This window comes from Sphaeramia orbicularis, unplaced genomic scaffold, assembly GCF_902148855.1.
Source record: "Sphaeramia orbicularis unplaced genomic scaffold, fSphaOr1.1, whole genome shotgun sequence".
NCBI lineage: Eukaryota > Metazoa > Chordata > Actinopteri > Kurtiformes > Apogonidae > Sphaeramia > Sphaeramia orbicularis.
Window position 1 is genome coordinate 29756 of NW_021941595.1, and position 27312 is coordinate 57067.

The 27312-nt window shown below is 41.9% G+C and overlaps 1 protein-coding gene across 1 annotated transcript; it reads right to left on the minus strand.

The window, feature by feature from the left end:
* Positions 1-2949: 2949 nt before the first annotated feature.
* Positions 2950-25773, minus strand: LOC115416353 (cingulin-like protein 1). The gene is made up of 12 exons (XM_030130097.1): positions 25706-25773; positions 23891-24038; positions 23650-23754; positions 23414-23566; positions 21064-21231; positions 20816-20989; positions 20404-20493; positions 13071-13154; positions 12382-12500; positions 11985-12093; positions 10640-10803; positions 2950-3225 (listed from the first exon to the last, which is right to left on the minus strand). Exons 1-12 carry the CDS (start codon positions 25729-25731, stop codon positions 3111-3113), a joined length of 1455 nt encoding a protein of 484 aa, XP_029985957.1. The 5' UTR covers positions 25732-25773; the 3' UTR covers positions 2950-3110.
* Positions 25774-27312: the final 1539 nt, after the last annotated feature.

Sequence of the window (27312 nt, forward strand, 5' to 3'; positions counted from 1 at the left end):
TCTCTGCTGTCTTTCCACCAGTGTAGCTGTGTTTTTTTTGTGTGTTTACTGCCTCTGCTTGTGTGTATAGCGGTTAGCTCAGCAGATAGATAACAGGTTTTTTTGCTTAATTCAACATTTTTGTTTTGCTTCATTCCACTTTTTTGTTTTGCTTCCTTCAACATATTTTTGCTAATTCCACTTTTTTTCTTTTGCTTAATTCAAGATTTTTTATTTTATTTTTTTTGCTTAATTGAACTTTTTTTTGCCTAATTCTTTTTTTTTTTTTTTTTTTGCTTAGTTGTACATTTTGTTTTTGTTTTTTTTTTTGCTTAATTCAGGATTTTCTTTTTGCTTAATTCAAGATTTAAACACCTATATTTATCAGAACTGAGCAGATACACACACACACACAGATGCTCTTAGACCTTCCAGTATTATGATGTATTATAGATGGGCATTTAAATTCTTTTTAAAAAATTAATAAAAAACTTAAAAAGTAAATATTTCCCCATTCTTCAACAGCTTTCTAATGTAAATATGAATCACATTAGCAGCGTCAGTTTCACAGTGAAGACTTTATTTGCATTTTGTGCACAGAAACGTCCCAGTAAAAGAGAGAATGTGAAAAATACAAAATAAATACCCGACAGCATGAGAACCAGTGTCCTGTGAAGTGTGTGCTTACAAAAATAATCAGTGTATTTGTTTATTTTGTACATATACATCCAAGTACCAGAAAATATACGCCATACAATGGAATCGTTTCATTCCCTAAACTTTTCCGACTCCAAAAATTCCAAAGAACCTCCAAATGTAAACAGAGAAATAGAGCGAACGTGTGCTTGGAGTGTCATCCATCCAACAAACCCCACTGGGTCCAAACTCCTTCCATTTAGAAGTGAAACTGTAGCAGAGCCACTGATGGGATCCAAAGGCCTCCTTTAATAATGGACTTTTAAAAACAACAACGCAAGTGTAAACGTACACAAACACAATAATGGAACCGGAAACCACAGACAGCATCAGCTGAGTTTACAACAGCAACAAAACCTACAGGAATTAGAGTTTGTTTTTAACTCCTGAAGGAGAAAACTGACAAACTGAAAAAAAAAATAGAATCATATAATAAAATGTTTTCAGATAGATATTTTCAAATTACTTACATTATTGAAAGATAATTATATGTACAGAAGAGGATTAGGACAACTGGAATATATATATATATATATATATATATATATATATATATATATATATATATATATATATATATATACATACGTACATACATACATACACATATACATACATACATACACACACACACACATACATACAAACATACATACATACACATATACATACATACATATAAACATACATACACATATACATACATACATACACACACATACATACATACATACATACACACATACATACACACATACATACACATATACATACATACATACACACACACATACATACATACATACATTTTGAATCATTCTTCTGAGATTAAAGTCAGAATTCTCACTTTTTTCTCAGATAAATAATAATAAAAATACATATATATTGGACCTGTTTTGTTTTTTTTCCCAGTAGCCCTAAACCTCTTCCATATATATGTTACAGCAAGACATTTTCACTTTATAAAAATATATTTTCATGTGTTAAAAGTTTCATCTTACGATATATTGTACCATTATTCCAACATATTTGTTTGATTTCATGGTGTTTTCGTATTATAACAACATATAAAGAAAAATGTCCACATTATACCAAAAATATTTCCATATTAAACCTCAATGTTTCTTTGTTGGATGATGAGATATGTTTTTGTCTTATAGCACATTTTCACTTTATTATGAAACAAAAACGACAAATGTGTCCAATCATTTCTTTGTTAAAATTTTCATAATTTTATATCATGTTATAAATTTTTTAAAAATATAACACTTTGGATTTTAAATGAAAATCATCTTTTAAAACATGCAATTAATGTTAAAATATAAAATTGTCTTTTTTAGACATGAAAATCATTTTATTTTTGCATAAAATCATATGTCGTACCATAAAAATGTCTTGTAATAACATTAATAAAGCCTGCAACATTAATTGTTTTTTTATTTCTATTTTGGCAGTAGTGTGTTTCCATACATTTATTTAATGTGTTGTTTTAAGTCGTAAACAGCTTCGGTCGGTGTTTATCCTCAGGGTGGATTTAAACTGGATGTAAAGTGAGTGTGATTCTTCTGTTTCTTTTCTTTTTTTCTTTTTTTGTATAAATATGAATAAAAATCGTTCATTATGAGGAAACACCGAAATATCAGCAGCAAAAAAACAAAAACACAACAACCCTAAAACTGAGCTTAAAACCAAACCATTTCATTGTCTAACATTATTTTTGTCCCGCAAGAAAATGTAAAAACTAGATTCAATCTCAAAATCATAAACGACATAAAACATTCAATATAAATAATCTGGTTCAATTGAAAACATGAAATCACATCCGAAGATCCCGTCTCTGAGTATACGATGGAATGGGTTTAAATACTGAGAAAAACTTAAACTAAAGGTTAAACCTCTGACACCCAAAGTTCTGTTCAGAAAATCAGACACAAACGGACGATGACATTTACGACCAATGACGTCTGGTTTTTAAACGCAAACATGTTGAAGTGAAAAGTGTCCATTTACTCCTTTAAGCCACAAAATAAAGACTTTTAACACTTGGATTCCCTTTTGTTTTTAGATTTAGATTCAAAATAAAAACAGATCAAATTCATTTTCGCTCTGTTTTTAACAAAAGTGAAAATCAAAGGAAACGCTTTTAATTCAGCTGAAAAACTGTTGTTGGGATGTTTGTTTGTTTGTTTGTTTGTTTGTTTTGTCGCCGTAGCTGTGGTTGTGTGTCTGTTTGTGTGTTTTTTTGTTTGTCTGTTTGTTTGTTTGTTTGTGTGTCTGTTTGTGTGTTTGTTTGTTTTAGTGTGTTTGTTTGTGTATCTGTGTGTCTGTGTTTTTGTTTGTTTGTGTGTCTGTGTTTGTTTTTCTGTGTGTTTGTTTGTGTATTTGTTTGTGTGTCTGTTTGTGTGTTTGTTCAGTTCTATTGCGTTGACGTTTCCTCAGACTTTGGTGACGTTGCTTTGTTGCTGAAGGTCGTCATCGTCTTCGTCATCGATGCTCAGGTCCAGTCGCAGGTTGTCCAGGGTCTGACGGACGGTCAGCGCCTCCTTACGCCTGCACACAGACACACAAAGGTCAACACAATGGTCAACACACAAAGGTCAACACACAGAGGTCAACACATAAGGGTCAAAGGTCAACCAGGAGTTGCCTCTGCACTGTGTTGTATTGTTATGTTGTTGTGTACTTGTGGTGTACTTGTTGTGTAGTTGTGTAGTTGTTCTGCAGGTGTTGGTCCAACAGCTGCCTCTGCAGTGTGTTGTGTACTTGTTGTGTAGTAGTTGTGTAGTAGTTGTGTACTTGTTCTGCAGGTGTTGGTCCAGTAGCTGCCTCTGCAGTGTGTTGTGTACTTGTTGTGTACTTGTTGTGCAGTAGTTGTGTACTTGTTCTGCAGGTGTTGGTCCAGTAGCTGCCTCTGCAGTGTGTTGTGTACTTGTTGTGTAGTAGATGTGTAGTAGTTGTGTACTTGTTCTGCAGGTGTTGGTCCAGTAGCTGCCTCTGCAGTGTGTTGTGTATTTGTGTAGTAGTAGTTGTGTAGTAGTTGTGTACTTGTTCTGCAGGTGTTGGTCCAGTAGCTGCCTCTGCAGTGTGTTGTGTACTTGTTGTGTACTTTTTGTGTAGTAGTTGTGTACTTGTTCTGCAGGTGTTGGTCCAGTAGCTGCCTCTGCAGTGTGTTGTGTAGTAGTTGTGTAGTAGTTGTGTACTTGTTCTGCAGGTGTTGGTCCAGTAGCTGCCTCTGCAGTGTGTTGTGTACTTGTTGTGTAGTAGTTGTGTAGTAGTTGTGTACTTGTTCTGCAGGTGTTGGTCCAGTAGCTGCCTCTGCAGTGTGTTGTGTACTTGTTGTGTAGTAGTTGTGTAGTAGTTGTGTACTTGTTCTGCAGGTGTTGGTCCAGTAGCTGCCTCTGCAGTGTGTTGTGTACTTGTTGTGTAGTAGTTGTGTAGTAGTTGTGTACTTGTTCTGCAGGTGTTGGTCCAGTAGCTGCCTCTGCAGTGTGTTGTGTACTTGTTGTGTAGTAGATGTGTAGTAGTTGTGTACTTGTTCTGCAGGTGTTGGTCCAGTAGCTGCCTCTGCAGTGTGTTGTGTACTTGTTGTGTAGTAGATGTGTAGTAGTTGTGTACTTGTTCTGCAGGTGTTGGTCCAGTAGCTGCCTCTGCAGTGTGTTGTGTACTTGTTGTGTAGTAGTTGTGTAGTAGTTGTGTACTTGTTCTGCAGGTGTTGGTCCAGTAGCTGCCTCTGCAGTGTGTTGTGTACTTGTTGTGTAGTAGTTGTGTACTTGTTCTGCAGGTGTTGGTCCAGTAGCTGCCTCTGCAGTGTGTTGTGTACTTGTTGTGTAGTAGTTGTGTAGTAGTTGTGTACTTGTTCTGCAGGTGTTGGTCCAGTAGCTGCCTCTGCAGTGTGTTGTGTACTTGTTGTGTAGTAGTTGTGTAGTAGTTGTGTACTTGTTCTGCAGGTGTTGGTCCAACAGCTGCCTCTGCAGTGTGTTGTGTACTTGTTGTGTAGTAGTTGTGTAGTAGTTGTGTAATTGTTCTGCAGGTGTTGGTCCAGTAGCTGCCTCTGCAGTGTGTTGTGTACTTGTTGTGTAGTAGTTGTGTAGTAGTTGTGTACTTGTTCTGCAGGTGTTGGTCCAGTAGCTGCCTCTGCAGTGTGTTGTGTATTTGTGTAGTAGTAGTTGTGTAGTAGTTGTGTACTTGTTCTGCAGGTGTTGGTCCAGTAGCTGCCTCTGCAGTGTGTTGTGTACTTGTTGTGTACTTTTTGTGTAGTAGTTGTGTACTTGTTCTGCAGGTGTTGGTCCAGTAGCTGCCTCTGCAGTGTGTTGTGTAGTAGTTGTGTAGTAGTTGTGTACTTGTTCTGCAGGTGTTGGTCCAGTAGCTGCCTCTGCAGTGTGTTGTGTACTTGTTGTGTAGTAGTTGTGTAGTAGTTGTGTACTTGTTCTGCAGGTGTTGGTCCAGTAGCTGCCTCTGCAGTGTGTTGTGTACTTGTTGTGTAGTAGATGTGTAGTAGTTGTGTACTTGTTCTGCAGGTGTTGGTCCAGTAGCTGCCTCTGCAGTGTGTTGTGTACTTGTTGTGTAGTAGTTGTGTAGTAGTTGTGTACTTGTTCTGCAGGTGTTGGTCCAGTAGCTGCCTCTGCAGTGTGTTGTGTACTTGTTGTGTAGTAGTTGTGTAGTAGTTGTGTACTTGTTCTGCAGGTGTTGGTCCAGTAGCTGCCTCTGCAGTGTGTTGTGTACTTGTTGTGTAGTAGTTGTGTAGTAGTTGTGTACTTGTTCTGCAGGTGTTGGTCCAGTAGCTGCCTCTGCAGTGTGTTGTGTACTTGTTGTGTAGTAGTTGTGTAGTAGTTGTGTACTTGTTCTGCAGGTGTTGGTCCAGTAGCTGCCTCTGCAGTGTGTTGTGTACTTGTTGTGTAGTAGTTGTGTAGTAGTTGTGTACTTGTTCTGCAGGTGTTGGTCCAGTAGCTGCCTCTGCAGTGTGTTGTGTACTAGTTGTGTAGTAGTTGTGTAGTAGTTGTGTACTTGTTCTGCAGGTGTTGGTCCAGTAGCTGCCTCTGCAGTGTGTTGTGTACTTGTTGTGTAGTAGTTGTGTAGTAGTTGTGTACTTGTTCTGCAGGTGTTGGTCCAGTAGCTGCCTCTGCAGTGTGTTGTGTACTTGTTGTGTAGTAGTTGTGTAGTAGTTGTGTACTTGTTCTGCAGGTGTTGATCCAGTAGCTGCCTCTGCAGTGTGTTGTGTACTTGTTGTGTAGTAGTTGTGTAGTAGTTGTGTACTTGTTCTGCAGGTGTTGGTCCAGTAGCTGCCTCTGCAGTGTGTTGTGTACTTGTTGTGTAGTAGTTGTGTAGTAGTTGTGTACTTGTTCTGCAGGTGTTGGTCCAGTAGCTGCCTCTGCAGTGTGTTGTGTACTTGTTGTGTAGTAGTTGTGTAGTAGTTCTGCAGGTGTTGGTCCAACAGCTGCCTCTGCAGTGTGTTGTGTACTTGTTGTGTAGTAGTTGTGTAGTAGTTGTGTACTTGTTCTGCAGGTGTTGGTCCAGTAGCTGCCTCTGCAGTGTGTTGTGTACTTGTTGTGTAGTAGTTGTGTACTTGTTCTGCAGGTGTTGGTCCAACAGCTGCCTCTGCAGTGTGTTGTGTACTTGTTGTGTAGTAGTTGTGTAGTAGTTGTGTACTTGTTCTGCAGGTGTTGGTCCAGTAGCTGCCTCTGCAGTGTGTTGTGTACTTGTTGTGTAGTAGTTGTGTAGTAGTTGTGTACTTGTTCTGCAGGTGTTGGTCCAGTAGCTGCCTCTGCAGTGTGTTGTGTACTTGTTGTGTAGTAGTTGTGTAGTAGTTGTGTACTTGTTCTGCAGGTGTTGGTCCAGTAGCTGCCTCTGCAGTGTGTTGTGTACTTGTGGTGTACTTGTTGTGTAGTTGTGTAGTTGTTCTGCAGGTGTTGGTCCAGTAGCTGCCTCTGCAGTGTGTTGTGTACTTGTTGTGTAGTAGATGTGTAGTAGTTGTGTACTTGTTCTGCAGGTGTTGGTCCAGTAGCTGCCTCTGCAGTGTGTTGTGTATTTGTGTAGTAGTAGTTGTGTAGTAGTTGTGTACTTGTTCTGCAGGTGTTGGTCCAGTAGCTGCCTCTGCAGTGTGTTGTGTACTTGTTGTGTACTTTTTGTGTAGTAGTTGTGTACTTGTTCTGCAGGTGTTGGTCCAGTAGCTGCCTCTGCAGTGTGTTGTGTAGTAGTTGTGTAGTAGTTGTGTACTTGTTCTGCAGGTGTTGGTCCAGTAGCTGCCTCTGCAGTGTGTTGTGTACTTGTTGTGTAGTAGTTGTGTAGTAGTTGTGTACTTGTTCTGCAGGTGTTGGTCCAGTAGCTGCCTCTGCAGTGTGTTGTGTACTTGTTGTGTAGTAGTTGTGTAGTAGTTGTGTACTTGTTCTGCAGGTGTTGGTCCAGTAGCTGCCTCTGCAGTGTGTTGTGTACTTGTTGTGTAGTAGATGTGTAGTAGTTGTGTACTTGTTCTGCAGGTGTTGGTCCAGTAGCTGCCTCTGCAGTGTGTTGTGTACTTGTTGTGTAGTAGATGTGTAGTAGTTGTGTACTTGTTCTGCAGGTGTTGGTCCAGTAGCTGCCTCTGCAGTGTGTTGTGTACTTGTTGTGTAGTAGTTGTGTAGTAGTTGTGTACTTGTTCTGCAGGTGTTGGTCCAGTAGCTGCCTCTGCAGTGTGTTGTGTACTTGTTGTGTAGTAGTTGTGTACTTGTTCTGCAGGTGTTGGTCCAGTAGCTGCCTCTGCAGTGTGTTGTGTACTTGTTGTGTAGTAGTTGTGTAGTAGTTGTGTACTTGTTCTGCAGGTGTTGGTCCAGTAGCTGCCTCTGCAGTGTGTTGTGTACTTGTTGTGTAGTAGTTGTGTAGTAGTTGTGTACTTGTTCTGCAGGTGTTGGTCCAACAGCTGCCTCTGCAGTGTGTTGTGTACTTGTTGTGTAGTAGTTGTGTAGTAGTTGTGTAATTGTTCTGCAGGTGTTGGTCCAGTAGCTGCCTCTGCAGTGTGTTGTGTACTTGTTGTGTAGTAGTTGTGTAGTAGTTGTGTACTTGTTCTGCAGGTGTTGGTCCAGTAGCTGCCTCTGCAGTGTGTTGTGTATTTGTGTAGTAGTAGTTGTGTAGTAGTTGTGTACTTGTTCTGCAGGTGTTGGTCCAGTAGCTGCCTCTGCAGTGTGTTGTGTACTTGTTGTGTACTTTTTGTGTAGTAGTTGTGTACTTGTTCTGCAGGTGTTGGTCCAGTAGCTGCCTCTGCAGTGTGTTGTGTAGTAGTTGTGTAGTAGTTGTGTACTTGTTCTGCAGGTGTTGGTCCAGTAGCTGCCTCTGCAGTGTGTTGTGTACTTGTTGTGTAGTAGTTGTGTAGTAGTTGTGTACTTGTTCTGCAGGTGTTGGTCCAGTAGCTGCCTCTGCAGTGTGTTGTGTACTTGTTGTGTAGTAGTTGTGTAGTAGTTGTGTACTTGTTCTGCAGGTGTTGGTCCAGTAGCTGCCTCTGCAGTGTGTTGTGTACTTGTTGTGTAGTAGTTGTGTAGTAGTTGTGTACTTGTTCTGCAGGTGTTGGTCCAGTAGCTGCCTCTGCAGTGTGTTGTGTACTTGTTGTGTAGTAGATGTGTAGTAGTTGTGTACTTGTTCTGCAGGTGTTGGTCCAGTAGCTGCCTCTGCAGTGTGTTGTGTACTTGTTGTGTAGTAGTTGTGTAGTAGTTGTGTACTTGTTCTGCAGGTGTTGGTCCAGTAGCTGCCTCTGCAGTGTGTTGTGTACTTGTTGTGTAGTAGTTGTGTAGTAGTTGTGTACTTGTTCTGCAGGTGTTGGTCCAGTAGCTGCCTCTGCAGTGTGTTGTGTACTTGTTGTGTAGTAGTTGTGTAGTAGTTGTGTACTTGTTCTGCAGGTGTTGGTCCAGTAGCTGCCTCTGCAGTGTGTTGTGTACTTGTTGTGTAGTAGTTGTGTAGTAGTTGTGTACTTGTTCTGCAGGTGTTGGTCCAGTAGCTGCCTCTGCAGTGTGTTGTGTACTTGTTGTGTAGTAGTTGTGTAGTAGTTGTGTACTTGTTCTGCAGGTGTTGGTCCAGTAGCTGCCTCTGCAGTGTGTTGTGTACTAGTTGTGTAGTAGTTGTGTAGTAGTTGTGTACTTGTTCTGCAGGTGTTGGTCCAGTAGCTGCCTCTGCAGTGTGTTGTGTACTTGTTGTGTAGTAGTTGTGTAGTAGTTGTGTACTTGTTCTGCAGGTGTTGGTCCAGTAGCTGCCTCTGCAGTGTGTTGTGTACTTGTTGTGTAGTAGTTGTGTAGTAGTTGTGTACTTGTTCTGCAGGTGTTGGTCCAGTAGCTGCCTCTGCAGTGTGTTGTGTACTTGTTGTGTAGTAGTTGTGTAGTAGTTGTGTACTTGTTCTGCAGGTGTTGGTCCAACAGCTGCCTCTGCAGTGTGTTGTGTACTTGTTGTGTAGTAGTTGTGTAGTAGTTGTGTACTTGTTCTGCAGGTGTTGGTCCAGTAGCTGCCTCTGCAGTGTGTTGTGTACTTGTTGTGTAGTAGATGTGTAGTAGTTGTGTACTTGTTCTGCAGGTGTTGGTCCAGTAGCTGCCTCTGCAGTGTGTTGTGTACTTGTTGTGTAGTAGTTGTGTAGTAGTTGTGTACTTGTTCTGCAGGTGTTGGTCCAGTAGCTGCCTCTGCAGTGTGTTGTGTACTTGTTGTGTAGTAGTTGTGTACTTGTTCTGCAGGTGTTGGTCCAGTAGCTGCCTCTGCAGTGTGTTGTGTACTTGTTGTGTAGTAGTTGTGTACTTGTTCTGCAGGTGTTGGTCCAGTAGCTGCCTCTGCAGTGTGTTGTGTACTTGTTGTGTAGTAGTTGTGTAGTAGTTGTGTACTTGTTCTGCAGGTGTTGGTCCAGTAGCTGTCTCTGCAGTGTGTTGTGTACTTGTTGTGTAGTAGTTGTGTAGTAGTTGTGTACTTGTTCTGCAGGTGTTGGTCCAGTAGCTGCCTCTGCAGTGTGTTGTGTACTTGTTGTGTAGTAGTTGTGTACTTGTTCTGCAGGTGTTGGTCCAACAGCTGCCTCTGCAGTGTGTTGTGTACTTGTTGTGTAGTAGTTGTGTAGTAGTTGTGTACTTGTTCTGCAGGTGTTGGTCCAGTAGCTGCCTCTGCAGTGTGTTGTGTACTTGTTGTGTAGTAGTTGTGTAGTAGTTGTGTACTTGTTCTGCAGGTGTTGGTCCAGTAGCTGCCTCTGCAGTGTGTTGTGTACTTGTTGTGTAGTAGTTGTGTAGTAGTGTGTACTTGTTCTGCAGGTGTTGGTCCAGTAGCTGCCTCTGCAGTGTGTTGTGTACTTGTTGTGTAGTAGTTGTGTAGTAGTTGTGTACTTGTTCTGCAGGTGTTGGTCCAGTAGCTGCCTCTGCAGTGTGTTGTGTACTTGTTGTGTAGTAGTTGTGTAGTAGTTGTGTACTTGTTCTGCAGGTGTTGGTCCAGTAGCTGCCTCTGCAGTGTGTTGTGTACTTGTTGTGTAGTAGTTGTGTAGTAGTTGTGTACTTGTTCTGCAGGTGTTGGTCCAGTAGCTGCCTCTGCAGTGTGTTGTGTACTTGTTGTGTAGTAGTTGTGTAGTAGTTGTGTACTTGTTCTGCAGGTGTTGGTCCAGTAGCTGCCTCTGCAGTGTGTTGTGTACTTGTTGTGTAGTAGTTGTGTACTTGTTCTGCAGGTGTTGGTCCAACAGCTGCCTCTGCAGTGTGTTGTGTACTTGTTGTGTAGTAGTTGTGTAGTAGTTGTGTACTTGTTCTGCAGGTGTTGGTCCAGTAGCTGCCTCTGCAGTGTGTTGTGTACTTGTTGTGTAGTAGTTGTGTAGTAGTTGTGTACTTGTTCTGCAGGTGTTGGTCCAGTAGCTGCCTCTGCAGTGTGTTGTGTACTTGTTGTGTAGTAGTTGTGTAGTAGTTGTGTACTTGTTCTGCAGGTGTTGGTCCAGTAGCTGCCTCTGCAGTGTGTTGTGTACTTGTTGTGTAGTAGTTGTGTAGTAGTTGTGTACTTGTTCTGCAGGTGTTGGTCCAGTAGCTGCCTCTGCAGTCGGCTGCTCGTTTCTCTCTCCTCCGCTAACTCCCTCTGGGCGAAGCGACACTGCGCCTCCTTACGTCCCGCCTCCTCCTCCACCTCGTTCAACTGACGCTTCAGGGAGCGAATCCTCTGCGTCATCTGGACCAATCAGAGAGCTCCGTTAGTTTGAACAGGAAGACCACTGACCAATCACAGACCTCTGATTCATCGACCCTCGGCTTCTTCTGTGCTTTTATTTAGTTTCAGAACATCCTGAACATTAAAGTTTGCATGCATTTTACGTTTTTTTTTTTTTAATTTAAGTTGTATTTTTTTATATTTTCACCATATTTTATTTTAGATTTTTCATGTGAATTAAAAAGAAATTTTCCTCCAACATCACAAGAAAATGTAAAAAAACATGATTGAATAAATTGTAGGAAAAAAATGAAATGTAAACTGCTGTAGCGCCCCCTGTGGACACTGTGTGTGTGTGTGTGTGTGTGTGTGTGGTGCTGTAGCGCCCCCTGTGGACACTGTGTGTGTGTGTGTGTGTGTGTGTGCGGTGCTGTAGCGCCCCCTGTGGACACTGTGTGTGTGTGTGTGTGTGTGTGTGTGGTGCTGTAGCGCCCCCTGTGGACACTGTGTGTGTGTGTGTGTGTGTGTGTGTGTGTGTGTGTGTGTGCGGTGCTGTAGCGCCCCTGTGGACACTGTGTGTGTGTGTGTGTGTGTGTGTGTGCGGTGCTGTAGCGCCCCCTGTGGACACTGTGTGTGTGTGTGTGTGTGTATGTGGTGCTGTAGCGCCCCCTGTGGACCCTGTGTGTGTGTGTGTGTGTGTGCGGTGCTGTAGCGCCCCCTGTGGACCCTGTGTGTGTGTGTGTGTGTGTGTGTGTGCGGTGCTGTAGCGCCCCCTGTGGACACTGTGTGTGTGTGTGTGTGTGTGGTGCTGTAGCGCCCCCTGTGGACCCTGTGTGTGTGTGTGTGTGTGTGTGTGTGTGTGGTGCTGTAGCGCCCCCTGTGGACCCTGTGTGTGTGTGTGTGTGTGTGTGTGTGCGGTGCTGTAGCGCCCCCTGTGGACCCTGTGTGTGTGTGTGTGTGTGCGGTGCTGTAGCGCCCCCTGTGGACCCTGTGTGTGTGTGTGTGTGTGTGTGTGTGCGGTGCTGTAGCGCCCCCTGTGGACACTGTGTGTGTGTGTGTGTGTGTGGTGCTGTAGCGCCCCCTGTGGACCCTGTGTGTGTGTGTGTGTGTGTGTGTGTGCGGTGCTGTAGCGCCCCCTGTGGACCCTGTGTGTGTGTGTGTGCGGTGCTGTAGCGCCCCCCTGTGGACCCTGTGTTCAGTACCAGGTCCTTCTGCTCGGTGCTGATCCTCTGCTCCTCCTCCATCTGATCTGTCAGTTCGTTAATCTTCCTCTCCAGTTTACTGATGGTGTTCGACAGCGCCACCCTGTTCCTGTAGGAAAACAAACAATGAAACTGCATTAAAAGAAAAGAAAAGAACAGAAAAGAAAAGAACTGTAGAGTAAGATCAGGTTGTCCTGCTCTAATCTTCTGGTCTGGGTCTACTGGTTCTGCTGGTCTGGGTCTACCAGGCTGTGGTCTGGTCCTGGTTCTGCTGGTCTGGGTCCACTGGTTCTGCTGGTTGTGGGTCTACCAGGTTGTGGTCCGGTTCTACTGTAACTGGTTCTGGTTCTTCTGATTCTGGTTCTACTGGTTCTGGTTCTGGTTCTGTTGGACTGACCTCTCCTCGGTTCTCAGGGTGTTCTCCAGCTCTTTGATCCTCCCCTCTGTCTTGGAGATCACGTCCTCCTGAACCCTGGAACTCTGCAGGTCTTCCACCTCCAGACGCAGTTCACGCACCTGAAACACAACAGACACACATGACACACCTGGGCCACGCCCACAGACACACATGACACACCTGGGCCACGCCCACAGACACACAAGACACACCTGGACCACGCCCACAGACACACATGACACACCTGGACCACGCCCACAGACACACATGACACACCTGGACCACGCCCACAGACACACATGACACACCTGGACCACGCCCACAGACACACATGACACACCTGGACCACGCCCACAGACACACAGCTGGGCCACGCCCACAGACACACATGACACACAGCTGGGCCACGCCCACAGACACACATGACACACCTGGGCCACGCCCACAGACACACATGACACACCTGGGCCACACCCACAGACACACATGACACACCTGGGCCACGCCCACAGACACACATGACACACCTGGGCCACGCCCACAGACACACATGACACACCTGGGCCACGCCCACATCCATGCCCACATTTTGACATTTTAGACAATTTCATGGTTTGTGCTTGTGGTTGCATGGTTGTGGGGGTCATGGAAGTCCTGGAATTTGTGGAATTTGTGGAGTTGGTGTTCACCTGGCGCTCCATGGTTGCCTTCTCCATCTCCAGCTGTTCGTTCAGATCCTTCTCCTGAATGAGCTTCAGCTGCAGCTGCTCCATCTGAAACACCAAACCCATCATTAACCCATGGAACCACAACGTTCAAACACAAAACTGGAAGAAATTCACCGAGAGAAAATAAAAAATAGTTTTCATTCCAATTCAATTACAATTCAGTGTTCTTCTGTGGAGGTTTGGAACCTGATGTTCTTTGGATCCAACTGAAACAGGTTTATCTGTAAATGATGCAGATTCTCAGGCTTCAACAGGAAAATTACCCACAATTCCAGTTTTCTGAACCATACACACTCAAGAGTCAAAAACCCATGAACTGAAGTTTGATTTTAAGATGAATTATCTTCTTTTCCATCACAGGAACTTCTATCATTTACCTGGAAACACTGAAAGTACCCCCAGAAAAACGTACCTTTGACCCGAAACTTTCCCTGAAAAAGTTCCCAATAGGGGGCGGGACTTTTCAGCCAGTTCAGTTTTCAGCCTGGTTTTAACCTGTTTTTACCCTGTTTTCTGCCTGTTTTTACCCTGTTTTCTGCCTGTTTTTTAACCTGTTTTCTGCCTGTTTTTTAACCTGTTTTCTGCCTGTTTTTAACCTGTTTTTACCCTGTTTTCTGCCTGTTTTTAACCTGTTTTTACCCTGTTTTCTGCCTGTTTTTAACCTGTTTTCTGCCTGTTTTTAACCTGTTTTCTGCCTGTTTTTAACCTGTTTTTACCCTGTTTTCTGCCTGTTTTTAACCTGTTTTTCTGCCTGTTTTTAACCTGTTTTCTGCCTGTTTTCTGCCTGTTTTTAACCTGTTTTTACCCTGTTTTCTGCCTGGTTTTAACCTGTTTTTACCCTGTTTTTACCCTGTTTTCTGCCTGTTTTTACCCTGTTTTCTGCCTGTTTTTAACCTGTTTTCTGCCTGTTTTTAACCTGTTTTCTGCCTGTTTTTAACCTGTTTTTACCCTGTTTTCTGCCTGTTTTTAACCTGTTTTTACCCTGTTTTCTGCCTGTTTTTAACCTGTTTTCTGTCTGTTTTTAACCTGTTTTCTGCCCGTTTTTAACCTGTTTTCTGCCTGTTTTTAACCTGTTTTTACCCTGTTTTCTGCCTGTTTTTAACCTGTTTTTACCCTGTTTTCTGCCTGTTTTTACCCTGTTTTCTGCCTGTTTTTAACCTGTTTTCTGCCTGTTTTTTAACCTGTTTTCAGCCTGTTTTTAACCTGTTTTCTGCCTGTTTTTAACCTGTTTTTACCCTGTTTTCTGCCAGTTTTTAACCTGTTTTCAGTGTGTTTTTAACCTGTTTTACCCTGTTTTCTGCCTGTTTTTTACCCTGTTTTTAACCTGTTTTCTGCCTGTTTTTAACCTGTTTTTACCCTGTTTTCTACCTGTTTTTACCCTGTTTTCTGCCTTTTTTTAACCTGTTTTCAGCCTGTTTTTAACCTGTTTTCTGCCTGTTTTTACCCTGTTTTCTGCCAGTTTTTAACCTGTTTTCAGTGTGTTTTTAACCTGTTTTTACCCTGTTTCTGCCTGTTTTTACCCTGTTTTTAACCTGTTTTCTGCCTGTTTTTAACCTGTTTACTGCCTGTTTTTTAACCTGTTTTCTGCCTGTTGTTAACTGTTTTCAGCCTATTTTTAACCTGTTTTTACCCTGTTTTCTGCCTGTTTTTAACCTGTTTTTACCCTGTTTTCTGCCTGTTTTTAACCTTTTTTCTGCCTTTTTTTACCCTGTTTTCTGCCTGTTTTTAACCTGTTTTTACCCCTGTTTTCTGCCTGTTTTTAACCTGTTTTTTACCCTGTTTTCTGCCTGTTTTTAACCTGTTTTACCCTGTTTTCTGCCTGTTTTTACCCTGTTTTCTGCCTGTTTTTAACCTATTTTTACCCTGTTTTCTGCCTGTTTTTAACCTGTTTTTACCCTGTTTTCTGCCTGTTTTTAACCTGTTTTCTGCCTGTTTTTAACCTGTTTTCTGCCTGTTTTTAACCTGTTTTCAGCCTGTTTTTAACCTGTTTTCTGCCTGTTTTTAACCTGTTTTTACCCTGTTTTCTGCTGTTTTTACCCTGTTTTCTGCCCGTTTTAACCTGTTTTCAGTGTGTTTTTAACCTGTTTTTTACCCTGTTTTCTGCCTGTTTTTACCTGTTTTCAGCCTGTTTTTAACCTGTTTTCAGCCTGTTTTTAACCTGTTTACTGCCTGTTTTTAACTGTTTTCTGCCTGTTGTTAACCTGTTTTTAGCCTGTTTTTAACCTGTTTTTAACCTGTTTTTAGCCTGTTTTTAGCCTGTTTTTAACCTGTTTTTAGCCTGTTTTTAGCCTGTGTTTAGCTGTTTTTAACCTGTTTTTAGCCTGTTTTTAGCCTGTTTTTAACCTGTTTTCAGTGTGTTTTTAACCTGTTTTTACGCTGTTTTCTGCCTGTTTTTACCCCTGTTTTTACCCTGTTTTTAACCTGTTTTCTGCTGTTTTTAACCTTTTTACTGCCTGTTTTTAACTGTTTTCTGCCTGTTGTTAACCTGTTTTCAGCCTATTTTTAACTGTTTTTACCCTGTTTTTCTGCCTGTTTTTAACCTGTTTTTACCCTGTTTTCTTCCTGTTTTTAACCTGTTTTCTGCCTGTTTTTACCCTGTTTTCTGCCTGTTTTTAACCTGTTTTTACCCTGTTTTCTGCCTGTTTTTACCCTGTTTTCTGCCTGTTTTTAACCTGTTTTCTGCCTGTTTTTAACCTTTTTTCAGCCTGTTTTTAACCTGTTTTCTGCCTGTTTTTAACCTGTTTTTACCCTGTTTTTTACCCTGTTTTCTGCCTGTTTTTACCCTGTTTTCTGCCCGTTTTTAACCTGTTTTCAGTGTGTTTTTAACCTGTTTTTACCCTGTTTTCTTCCTGTTTTACCCTGTTTTCAGCCTGTTTTTAACCTGTTTTCAGCCTGTTTTTCACCTGTTTACTGCCTGTTTTTAACTGTTTTCTGCCTGTTGTTAACTGTTTTCAGCCTATTTTTAACCTGTTTTTAAACCTGTTTTCAGCCTGTTTTTAACCTGTTTTTACCCTGTTTTTCTGCCTGTTTTTAACCTGTTTTCTGTCTGTTTTTAACCTGTTTTCTGCCCGTTTTTAACCTGTTTTCTGCCTGTTTTTAACCTGTTTTTACCCTGTTTTCTGCCTGTTTTTAACCTGTTTTTACCCTGTTTTCTGCCTGTTTTTTACCCTGTTTTCTGCCTGTTTTTAACCTGTTTTCTGCCTGTTTTTAACCTGTTTTCAGCCTGTTTTTAACCTGTTTCTGCCTGTTTTTTAACCTGTTTTTACCTGTTTTCTGCCAGTTTTTAACTGTTTTCAGTGTGTTTTTAACCTGTTTTTACCCTGTTTTCTGCCTGTTTTTACCCTGTTTTTAACCTGTTTTCTACCTGTTTTTAACCTGTTTTTACCCTGTTTTCTACCTGTTTTTACCCTGTTTTCTGCCTTTTTTTAACCTGTTTTCAGCCTGTTTTTAACCTGTTTTCTGCCTGTTTTTACCCTGTTTTCTGCCAGTTTTTAACCTGTTTTCAGTGTGTTTTTAACCTGTTTTTACCCTGTTTTCTGCCTGTTTTTACCCTGTTTTTAACCTGTTTTCTGCCTGTTTTTAACCTGTTTACTGCCTGTTTTTAACCTGTTTTCTGCCTGTTGTTAACCTGTTTTCAGCCTATTTTTAACCTGTTTTTACCCTGTTTTCTGCCTGTTTTTAACCTGTTTTTACCCTGTTTTCTGCCTGTTTTTAACCTTTTTTCTGCCTGTTTTTACCCTGTTTTCTGCCTGTTTTTAACCTGTTTTTACCCTGTTTTCTGCCTGTTTTTAACCTGTTTTTACCCTGTTTTCTGCCTGTTTTTAACCTGTTTTTACCCTGTTTTCTGCCTGTTTTTACCCTGTTTTCTGCCTGTTTTTAACCTGTTTTTACCCTGTTTTCTACCTGTTTTTAACCTGTTTTTACCCTGTTTTCTGCCTGTTTTTAACCTGTTTTTACCCTGTTTTCTGCCTGTTTTTACCCTGTTTTCTGCCTGTTTTTAACCTGTTTTCTGCCTGTTTTTAACCTGTTTTCAGCCTGTTTTTAACCTGTTTTCTGCCTGTTTTTAACCTGTTTTTACCCTGTTTTTACCCTGTTTTCTGCCTGTTTTTACCCTGTTTTCTGCCCGTTTTTAACCTGTTTTCAGTGTGTTTTTAACCTGTTTTTACCCTGTTTTCTGCCTGTTTTTACCCTGTTTTCAGCCTGTTTTTAACCTGTTTTCAGCCTGTTTTAACCTGTTTACTGCCTGTTTTTAACCTGTTTTCTGCCTGTTGTTAACCTGTTTTCAGCCTATTTTAACCTGTTTTTAGCCTGTTTTTAGCCTGTTTTTAACCTGTTTTAACCTGTTTTCTGCCTGTTTTTAACCTGTTTTCAGCCTGTTTTTAACCTGTTTTTACCCTGTTTTCTGCCAGTTTTTAACCTGTTTTCAGTGTGTTTTTAACCTGTTTTTACGCTGTTTTCTGCCTGTTTTTACCCTGTTTTTACCCTGTTTTTAACCTGTTTTCTGCCTGTTTTTAACCTTTTTTACTGCCTGTTTTTAACCTGTTTTCTGCCTGTTGTTAACGTGTTTTAGCCTATTTTTAACCTGTTTTTACCCTTTTTTCTGCCTGTTTTTAACCTGTTTTACCCTGTTTTCTGCCTGTTTTTAACCTGTTTTCTGCCTGTTTTTACCCTGTTTTCTGCCTGTTTTAACCTGTTTTTTACCCTGTTTTCTGCCTGTTTTTAACCTGTTTTTACCCTGTTTTCTGCCTGTTTTACCCTGTTTTCTGCCTGTTTTTAACCTGTTTTCTGCCTGTTTTTAACCTTTTTTCAGCCTGTTTTTAACCTGTTTTCTGCCTGTTTTTAACCTGTTTTTACCTGTTTTTTACCCTGTTTTCTGCTGTTTTTACCCTGTTTTCTGCCCGTTTTTAACCTGTTTTCAGTGTGTTTTTAACCTGTTTTTACCCTGTTTTCTTCCTGTTTTTACCCTGTTTTCAGCCTGTTTTTAACCTGTTTTCAGCCTGTTTTCACCTGTTTACTGCCTGTTTTTAACCTGTTTTCTGCCTGTTGTTAACCTGTTTTCAGCCTATTTTTAACCTGTTTTTAACCTGTTTTCAGCCTGTTTTTAACCTGTTTTTAACCTGTTTTCTGCCTGTTTTTAACCTGTTTTCAGCCTGTTTTTAACCTGTTTTTACCCTGTTTTCTGCCTGTTTTTACCCTGTTTTCAGCCTGTTTTTAACCTGTTTTTACCCTGTTTTCAGCCTGTTTTTAACCTGTTTTTACCCTGTTTTCTGTCTTTTTTTAACCTTTTTTCAGCCTGTTTTTAACCTGTTTTTACCCTGTTTTCAGCCTGTTTTTAGTCTTTTTTTAACCTTTTTTCAGCCTGTTTTTACCCTGTTTTTAACCTGTTTTCATCCTGTTTTTACCTGTTTTTCTGCCTGTTTTCCACCTGTTTTTACCCTGTTTTCAGCCTGTTTTCAACCTGTTTTTAACCTGTTTTCCACCTGTTTTTACCCTGTTTTCAGCCTGTTTTTGACCTGTTTTTAACCTGTTTTCAGCCTGTTTTTACCCTGTTTTTAACCTGTTTTCAGCCTGTTTTTACCCTGTTTTCTGCCTGTTTTCACCTGTTTTTACCCTGTTTTCAGCCTGTTTTCAACCTGTTTTTAACATGTTTTCCACCTGTTTTTACACTGTTTTTCAGCCTGTTTTTAACCTGTTTTTAACCTGTTTTCAGCCTGTTTTTACCCGGTTTTCAGCCTGTTTTACCCTGTTTTTCTGCCTGTTTTCCACCTGTTTTTAACCTGTTTTCAGCCTGTTTTTAACCTGTTTTCAGCCTGTTTTTAACCTGTTTTCAGCCTGTTTTACCCTGTTTTTCTGCCTGTTTTCAACCTGTTTTTAACGTGGTTTTCAGCTGTTTTACCCTGTTTTTCTGCCTGTTTTCCACCTGTGTTTACCCTGTTTTCAGCCTGTTTTCAACCTGTTTGTTACCTGTTTTCCACCTGTTTTTTACCCTGTTTTCAGCCTGTTTTTAACCTGTTTTTAACCTGTTTTCAGCCTTTTTTTACCCGGTTTTCAGCCTGTTTTTAAATGTTTCTAACCTGTTTTCAGCCTGTTTTCAACCTGTTTTCTGTCTGTTTTTTAACCTTTTTTCAGCCTGTTTTTAACCTGTTTTTACCCATTTTTCAGCCCGTTTTTACCCTGTTTTTAACCTGTTTTCAGCCCTGTTTTTACCCTGTTTTTCTACCTGTTTTCCACCTGTTTTTACCCTGTTTTCAGCCTGTTTTCAACCTGTTTTTACCCTGTTTTTCTGCCTGTTTTCCACCTGTTTTTAACCCGTTTTTCAGCCTGTTTTTAACTGTTTTCAGCCTGTTTTTAACCTGTTTTCAGACTGTTTTTACCCGTTTTTCTGCCTGTTTTCCACCTGTTTTTAACGTGTTTTCAGCCTGTTTTCACCTGTTTTTTCTGCCTGTTTTTACCCTGTTTTTCTGCCTGTTTTCCACCTGTTTTTACCCTGTTTTTCTGCCTGTTTTCCACCTGTTTTTAACCTGTTTTCTGCCTGTTTTCAGCCTGTTTTTAACCTGTTTTTACCCTGTTTTCAGCCTTTTTTTAACCCTTTTTTCAGCCTTTTTTCCACCTGTTTTTCTGCCTGTTTTCCACCTGTTTTTAACCTGTTTTTAACCTGTTTTCCACCTGTTTTTACCCTGTTTTTCTGCCTGTTTTCCACCTGTTTTTAACCTGTTTTCAGCCTGTTTTTAACCTGTTTTTCTGCCTGTTTTCCACCCTATTTTTACCCTGTTTTTCTGCCTGTTTTCCACCTGTTTTTAACCTGTTTTCAGCCTGTTTTTAACCTGTTTTCTGCCTGTTTTCCACCTGTTTTTACCCTGTTTTTCAGCCTGTTTTTACCCTGTTTTTCTGCCTGTTTTTACCCTGTTTTTCTGCCTGTTTTCCACCTGTTTTTACCCTGTTTTTCTGCCTGTTTTCCACCTGTTTTTACCCTGTTTTTTCTGCCTGTTTTCACCTGTTTTTACCCTGTTTTTCTGCCTGTTTTCCACCTGTTTTTACCCTGTTTTTTCTGCCTGTTTTCCACCTGTTTTTACCCTGTTTTTCTGCCTGTTTTCCACCTGTTTTTACCCTGTTTTTCTGCCTGTTTTCCACCTGTTTTTACCCTGTTTTTCTGCCTGTTTTCCACCTGTTTTTACCCTGTTTTTCTGCCTGTTTTCCACCTGTTTTTACCCTGTTTTTAACCTGTTTTTCCACCTGTTTTTAACCTGTTTTCAGCCGTTTTTTTCGGTCTGTTTGTTTCCCTGTTTCTCCTCACCTGTTCGATGGCTCTCTTGTGTTTGGACGCCCACCTCTGCTCGCTGTCGTGCAGTTCTTCTACATCTGCCTCCAGGTCGATCATCTTCTCCTGAAACCACACATTCAGACTCATTAAACACACACCTAAGCTGATCCCAGGTCAGCTGATCCAGGTCAGCTGATCCCAGGTCAGCTGATCCAGGTCAGCTGATCCCAGGTCAGCTGATCCCAGGTCAGCTGATCCCAGGTCAGCTGATCCCAGGTCAGCTGATGCTGATGCCGTTTATTTACGATGCAGTTTTTTGGACAGTGCACATTTTCTGTTTTTCTCAGGTTCATGACAGCGTTGATCTCTGGTCCAGGCTCAGGTTTCTCAGGTTCAGAGTCCTGGTCCTGGTCCAGACTCTGTGGTTCTGGTCTGTTGAACCCACCTGGGCCTGTTTCAACTGTTTGCTCAGGTCCTCCTTGGCCTGGTTGGTGCTCTGCAGCTCCATGGTCAGGTCGTCCACCGTCCTCTCGGCCTGTTTGCACTGCAGCTGGATCCTCTCCCTCAGCTGGATCTCCTCCTCCAGCGTTCGCTCCTTATCGATCAGTTTCCCCGAGACCTGAAAAAACGCAGACCGTGAACGCCACACGCCTGCGCCTCCGTCCTGTCACTGTGCTGTTTGTTTGTGCGTACCTCTCCCTGCAGACGGCCCACCAGCACCTGCAGCTTCTGGATCTCCTGCTCCTTCTCCAGCACTGACTCCTCCAGCTCCTCCACCCTCAGCTGGGCGTCGTCACGGAGCTTCTCCTGGAGGTTCTTCTCCGCCATGACCTGAGTGGACACCTGGAGGGCCTCGGACAGCTGCAACCAACAACACAGAGAACCGTGAATACAACAGGGTACCATGAACGCAACACAATATTGTAAACGCCACAGGGTACCATGAACACCACAGGGTACCATGAATGCAACACAGTACCGTGAATACACTGGGGTACCACGAACGCAACACAATACTGTAAACGCCATAGGGTACTATGAACACCACAGGGTACCATGAATGCAACACAATACTGTGAACACCACACAGTACCATGAACACCACACAGTACCATGAACACCACAGGGTACCATGAACACCACAGGGTACCATGAACACCACAGGGTACCATGAACACCACAGGGTACCATGAACGCCACAGGGTACCATGAATGCAACACAATACTGTGAACACCACACAGTACCATGAACACCACAGGGTACCATGAACACCACAGGGTACCATGAACACCACAGGGTACCATGAACACCACAGGGTACCATGAACGCCACAGGGTACCATGAATGCTGTGTCCTTATTCCTCTATATCGTTACAGAACTCCACTGACTCATTGCAGATTTTAATCCAAACACAAAGAGAACGAGGTTTACACTGTCGGGGGCCGAGTGTATCTCCCTGAAATCCCCCCAGTCCTCTGTTAGATATAAATCTATCCATGATAATTGTTAGACAATAGATATGAACTCAATTTGAGCTCCATGGACCTGACAGAGTCAGAATAATGGTCAGAGAACCACATTTGTCCCCTAAACTCCACCTAGTGAATGAAAATGAGCCCATCTGAACTGTGGACAGTGGAACAGAACATGGACATTTGGAAGAACATCAGTAGGAACCACATTTGATCTCAATTGGCCCATTATTGATGGATTTAAGTCCAAAAAACTGATGTTCAATTAAAGCGCCCCCATGTGGATGACTTATGAAACTGGTGAGCTCCATAGGGTTCTTCCACTAGGGGGGCTCCACTGTGTTGGTTATCAAGGAGAAGAAATCCAAACAAACCTGTCCGAGTTATCGACAAAATACCGAAGAGATCTGACGGTGGTGGTTGACGTAAAACTATTATATCTGTGAAACTCCACTTTGGTGATATAATAATTTGCCATGTTTCCACTACATGGAACCGGCTCGACTCGTCTCTGGTACCAGGTCCTATTCCAGACCGTTTCCGTTACAGGACACTACCCACTTTGCAGCACCTGGACCTCATAGCGATGCTGCACATTACTTCCGTGTTGTCGCTGATAAACTCACTCGTTGCGTGTTGTCTCGTCAAGCTTGTGCTAAATTTTTACGTCGGCCACCAAAGACTGAACCTGTGAGTGAATGAGGTAGTTTTTCAGGCTGTCATCATGTGGATTAACCTGCATCTGTTTTTGTAAAAGGGCGGGTCACAGAGACGACTCTGACCAATCAGTGGTCTGCAGTGTTTACACATCACACTTTAAGCTGCGTTCCAGTCCAGCTGTAACTCCTGTTTGTCCATCCTTCTACTGGTGTAAATGCACTGGAATGTTCAGTCAAACCTGGGACTTCCACCCTGAACTCGTACTAGATCCATGTTCTCCCAGTTCTGAGTTCTGACGTCACGTAGCAATGGCGCCCCCCCCATGGATGTGGTGTTTATGCAGATTGTTTATTAAAACAAGGTATTGATCTGACGTTATTTATCTGCAGATGTTCTGCATAATCAGCAGCTGCTCTAGTGTTAGCTAGTTTTGAGTCCAGTGAGTGACAGAATACACTTAAACAGCTTCTGTTGCCTTCTGCACTGTTTTTCCTCCTCTGTTTGCCTCAAATAACCAAGGAGCGAGCACCTTTAGCGATAGAAATGATTGTAAATGAACATAAGGTACGGTCCACCATGCTGGTTTGTTTACATCTAACTCCCACAATTCCTTGCTCTCAGGCAGTTTAGTGTGATTTGCCTGGAATGCTACAGAGTCATGAGTCGTGGTTTGAAGTCGTGACTTACAGGCTCAAAAAACAGTCTGGAACGCAGCATTAGTATCTGGTCCCCAGTCCTGGAACCTGGGCGGAGGTGATACCAAAAAACCAGTACCAGGTACCAGATTCCAGGTCCTTTTTCGTAATGGAAACGCAAAAAGATCGAGTCGAGCCGGTACCACATTGTGGAAACGCAGCTATTGAGTCCATGGTCCAAACCCCAGCAGACCCTGATGCGGTCCACGTGTACCTCTGTCTCCAGCCTGATGATGGTGCTGTTGAGTTCAGACGTCCTCTTGTCTTTGGTGTCGTTGTCCAACTCGTAGTCCTCCAACTGTCTCTCTGCTCGCCACAGCTTCTCCGCCAGAGCCTGAGCATGCTGCGTCTGTTTTTCCAGGTTTTCCTGAACACATCGCAGACAGAATGGACATGGTGTTTAGTCTGAGTGTCTGACAAACCGTGGGCTCCATATGTGACCAGGTTCACCTCAGCGTCCTGGATCTGGTTCTTCAGCGACTGTTGGAGGAAGTTGAAGGCGTATTCCTGCGTGTTGGCCTCCACCATCACATCCCGAGCCTGTTTGACTTCGATCTGCAAAGAGACGATTTAGAAACCAACACCAGCTGCATCCGTCCATCATCCATCCATCCATCCATGCATCCATCCATCCATCCATTCACCCACTCATCATCCATCCATCCCTCCATCCATCCATCCACCCACCCACCTCCATCTCCCTGTATTTCTCTGCCATGCTCTGCTGTTCTCGGTCCATCTCAATCATCTGTTCCCTCATCCTCTTCAGTTCGTTGTTCAGTTGTGTGTTGGTCCTCAGCAGGTCCTCGTTGTTCACCAGAAGTCCACGCATCTCAAACCTTCACACAAACACTCCTTACATTCATTTACTCAGGACCAGTCCAACTAAACTCCCTAAAGATCCTGGGAACCGGACGTCGGCAGAACCGTTTTCCACCCCCACAGGTTGAGAGTGGTTTGGAGACGGTGATTCCAAAAGAAATATGAACGAGGAAATCTGGTTCTAGAGACAACAGAACACTTCACTGGGATGGAATCCAATAGAGAGGAAAATAAAGAACTGAAACATGGAAAAAAAAAAAACCAAACACTTCACATCTGGTTATTTTCACCACCTTTGGGGTTCTAAATGGATTTATTTTCAAATGTTCTTAATGGTTGTAAATAAAGTTGGTGAACAGAACACATGTTCTGCACTGGTGGGAATGGTTTTAGTTAGAGCTGCACAATATAACGTTTGAGCATCGTCATCGCAATGTACATGTGCACAATACAGGGATGTAACGATATGAAAATTTCATATCATGGTTATTGTGACCAAAATTATCACAGTTATCTTTATTATTGCGGTATTATTGAAAGTACTTATACACACACCGAAATAATTTAACCAAGTAACCAACTTTTCAAAAAGTTGACTTTGGAAGGTTTGACTTGACTGTGTTTTTATGTATTAAAAATTTTTCGTTTTATGTATGAAAGTTTATGTCTGTAACTATTTAATGAACTGCTGCCTGTCTTGGCCAGGGCACTCTGGGAAAAGAGATTTTTAATCTCAGTGAGGTTTTCCTGGTTAAATAAAGGTAAAATAAAAAAAAAAACGTATTTTGAAAAAAAACTAAACAAAACAAAAAATAAAATAATAGGCACAATGTACTTCCTGTTGTAGAAACATTCAAATATTAACATGTAAACATCAAACATACAGATGTGTATAAAGATGACTCCTTATGGACATTGTCTGATCATTTTCCAGATCGAGTTGAGTTGCTATAGTTTCTTTTTCAGAGATAGATAGACATTGCAGACTGGCATGCGCACATGGAATGCTGCTGCTTCTCCAGGAAATAAACAGTACCATGAGTTTTCAAAGTGCATTAATCAAACAAATCATGATAATTAGAATTTAAATGGTAATACTAACCACTGGGAATTTTATCGCGGTTTTATGGTTATACCGGTAATCATTACATCCATAATAGCAGGGTTTAAAAATCGCAAATTCAGTTTTTGCCAATATCGTACAGCCTTAGTTTTAGTTCACTTAACCTTTTGTCAAACTATACAAAGAGTATTGAATCATCAGCATAGAAACGGATTTTACCTCCACCAGGAGGTATTGTGAACACTTTGCTTTGTTTGTTGGTTTGTGTGTTTGTTTGTTCTAAATGTTAGCAAAATAACTCAAAAAGTTATGGACGGGTTTTCCTGAAATTTTCAGGAAATGTTTGATACTGGTACAATGAACAAATGATTCAGTTTTGGTGGTGATCGGGGGGGCAGATCTGTCTTGGCAGAGGTCTGCACTCTTCAAGTGCTTTTCTTGTTTGTTTGTTTTTTTTTTATTCACTGTAAAAATCAAGTCATTATTCTTTTTCCAGAAAAAATACCAACAAGTACAACTGTCAGAAAACTGAAGCTGGTCTGTACAGAGAGTACAAACAACAAACTAATGCAAGAAATGAGCAAATCGGGAAAAAGAAATGAAGTGAAACTCAAATCTGACCTGATCTGGTTTCTCTCTTTTTCCATCTCCACACTCTCGGCCTCCAGAAACTGGTTACGCTGCAGAAAATATGCACATGATCACGATCAGTAAGGTTTTCTTTAGTTTTATCACAACAACAGTAAGTCTAGTATGTACTGGGACATGACAAACACCTTCACATGTACGTATGAACACATTAAAATACACACAGTACGTCTGAATATACACACATATGATCATACAAAAGGATATAACTGTAGATGTGGACAGACGTCAATGAATATATTCCATATTAACTTATAATCTTCAATAAATAAAAATAATCAATCAGATAAACAAATATGGTGTTTTCACGCGTGCACATTTTTCTAAACCTCAGGCATTTTTTTTGGGAACTTTTTGGACTGAAAACACAAAATATCAACTTCTAAGGATTAATAAAGTTAAGACTATGGAAGTCAATCTGTCTCATCAGATTTTGAATTATAAAAGCCACTGAATTTCTAGCACTGAATTTTTTTGCACTGAAATTAAGCATCTGAATTTTTTGTCTCTTAATTTAACTATGTTTATTAATTTAGAATAAAAAACAATTCAGAAGCAAAAAATTCAGATCACACATAGAGCATGTTCAGTTCACCCCCACACCAGTGGAATGGGGGTTAGAACACAGAGCAGTGAGTGAGACAGACTCACTGTAAAAATAGATGCTTTGGGCTTTTTTTTTGTTTGTTTTTTGTTTTTCACATATTTTTCCTTGTATTTTTTTTTCCTGTTGTTTCCAGTGTTGTGGTGATTTTCCTTTATTCCTTATTTATTTTTACTGTGTTTCTACCATGTTTTGACAGTGGAACTGCTCTGCAGAGTTCCACCAGCTCTCAGGGGTTAAAGGTGAACAGTGTTGGTGCTGACCTTCTGGTCAGAGGTTAAAGGTGAACAGTGTGTGTGTTGGTGCTGACCTTCTGGTCAGAAGGTTAAAGGTGAACAGTGTGTGTGTGGTGCTGACCTTCTGGTCAGAGGTTAAAGGTGACAGTGTGTGTGTTGGTACTGACGTTCTGGTCAGGGGTTAAAGGTGAACAGTGTTGGTGCTGACCTTCTGGTCAGAGGTTAAAGGTGAACAGTGTGTGTGTTGGTACTGACCTTCTGGTCAGAGGTTAAAGGTGAACAGTGTTGGTGCTGACCTTCTGGTCAGAGGTTAAAGGTGAACAGTGTTGGTGCTGACCTTCTGGTCAGGGGTTAAGGTGAACAGTGTGTGTGTTGGTGCTGACCTTCTGGTCAGGGGTTAAAGGTGAACAGTGTGTGTGTTGGTGCTGACCTTCTGGTCAGAGGTTAAAGGTGAACAGTGTTGGTGCTGACCTTCTGGTCAGGGGTTAAAGGTGAACAGTGTTGGTGCTGACCTTCTGGTCAGAGGTTAAAGGTGAACAGTGTGTGTGTTGGTGCTGACCTTCTGGTCAGAGGTTAAAGGTGAACAGTGTGTGTGTTGGTGCTGACCTTCTGGTCAGGGGTTAAAGGTGAACAGTGCTGTGTGTTGGTGCTGACCTTTCTGGCAGGTGTCCAGCTGTTTGGTCAGTTCTTCGATGTAGTCCTTCTTATTGGGCAGCGTGGACGATCTCAGCGAGTAGTGT

Coding starts and splice junctions, on each gene's coding strand:
- LOC115416353 (XM_030130097.1), bottom strand. CDS start 25,731: ATGGAAAAAGAGAGAAACCAGATCAG. Junction 12,501..13,070: donor AGGCAACCATGGAGCGCCAG/GTGAACACCAAC, acceptor GTTGTGTTTCAG/GTGCGTGAACTGCGTCTGGA. Junction 10,804..11,984: donor GCACCGAGCAGAAGGACCTG/GTACTGAACACA, acceptor TGATTGGTCCAG/ATGACGCAGAGGATTCGCTC.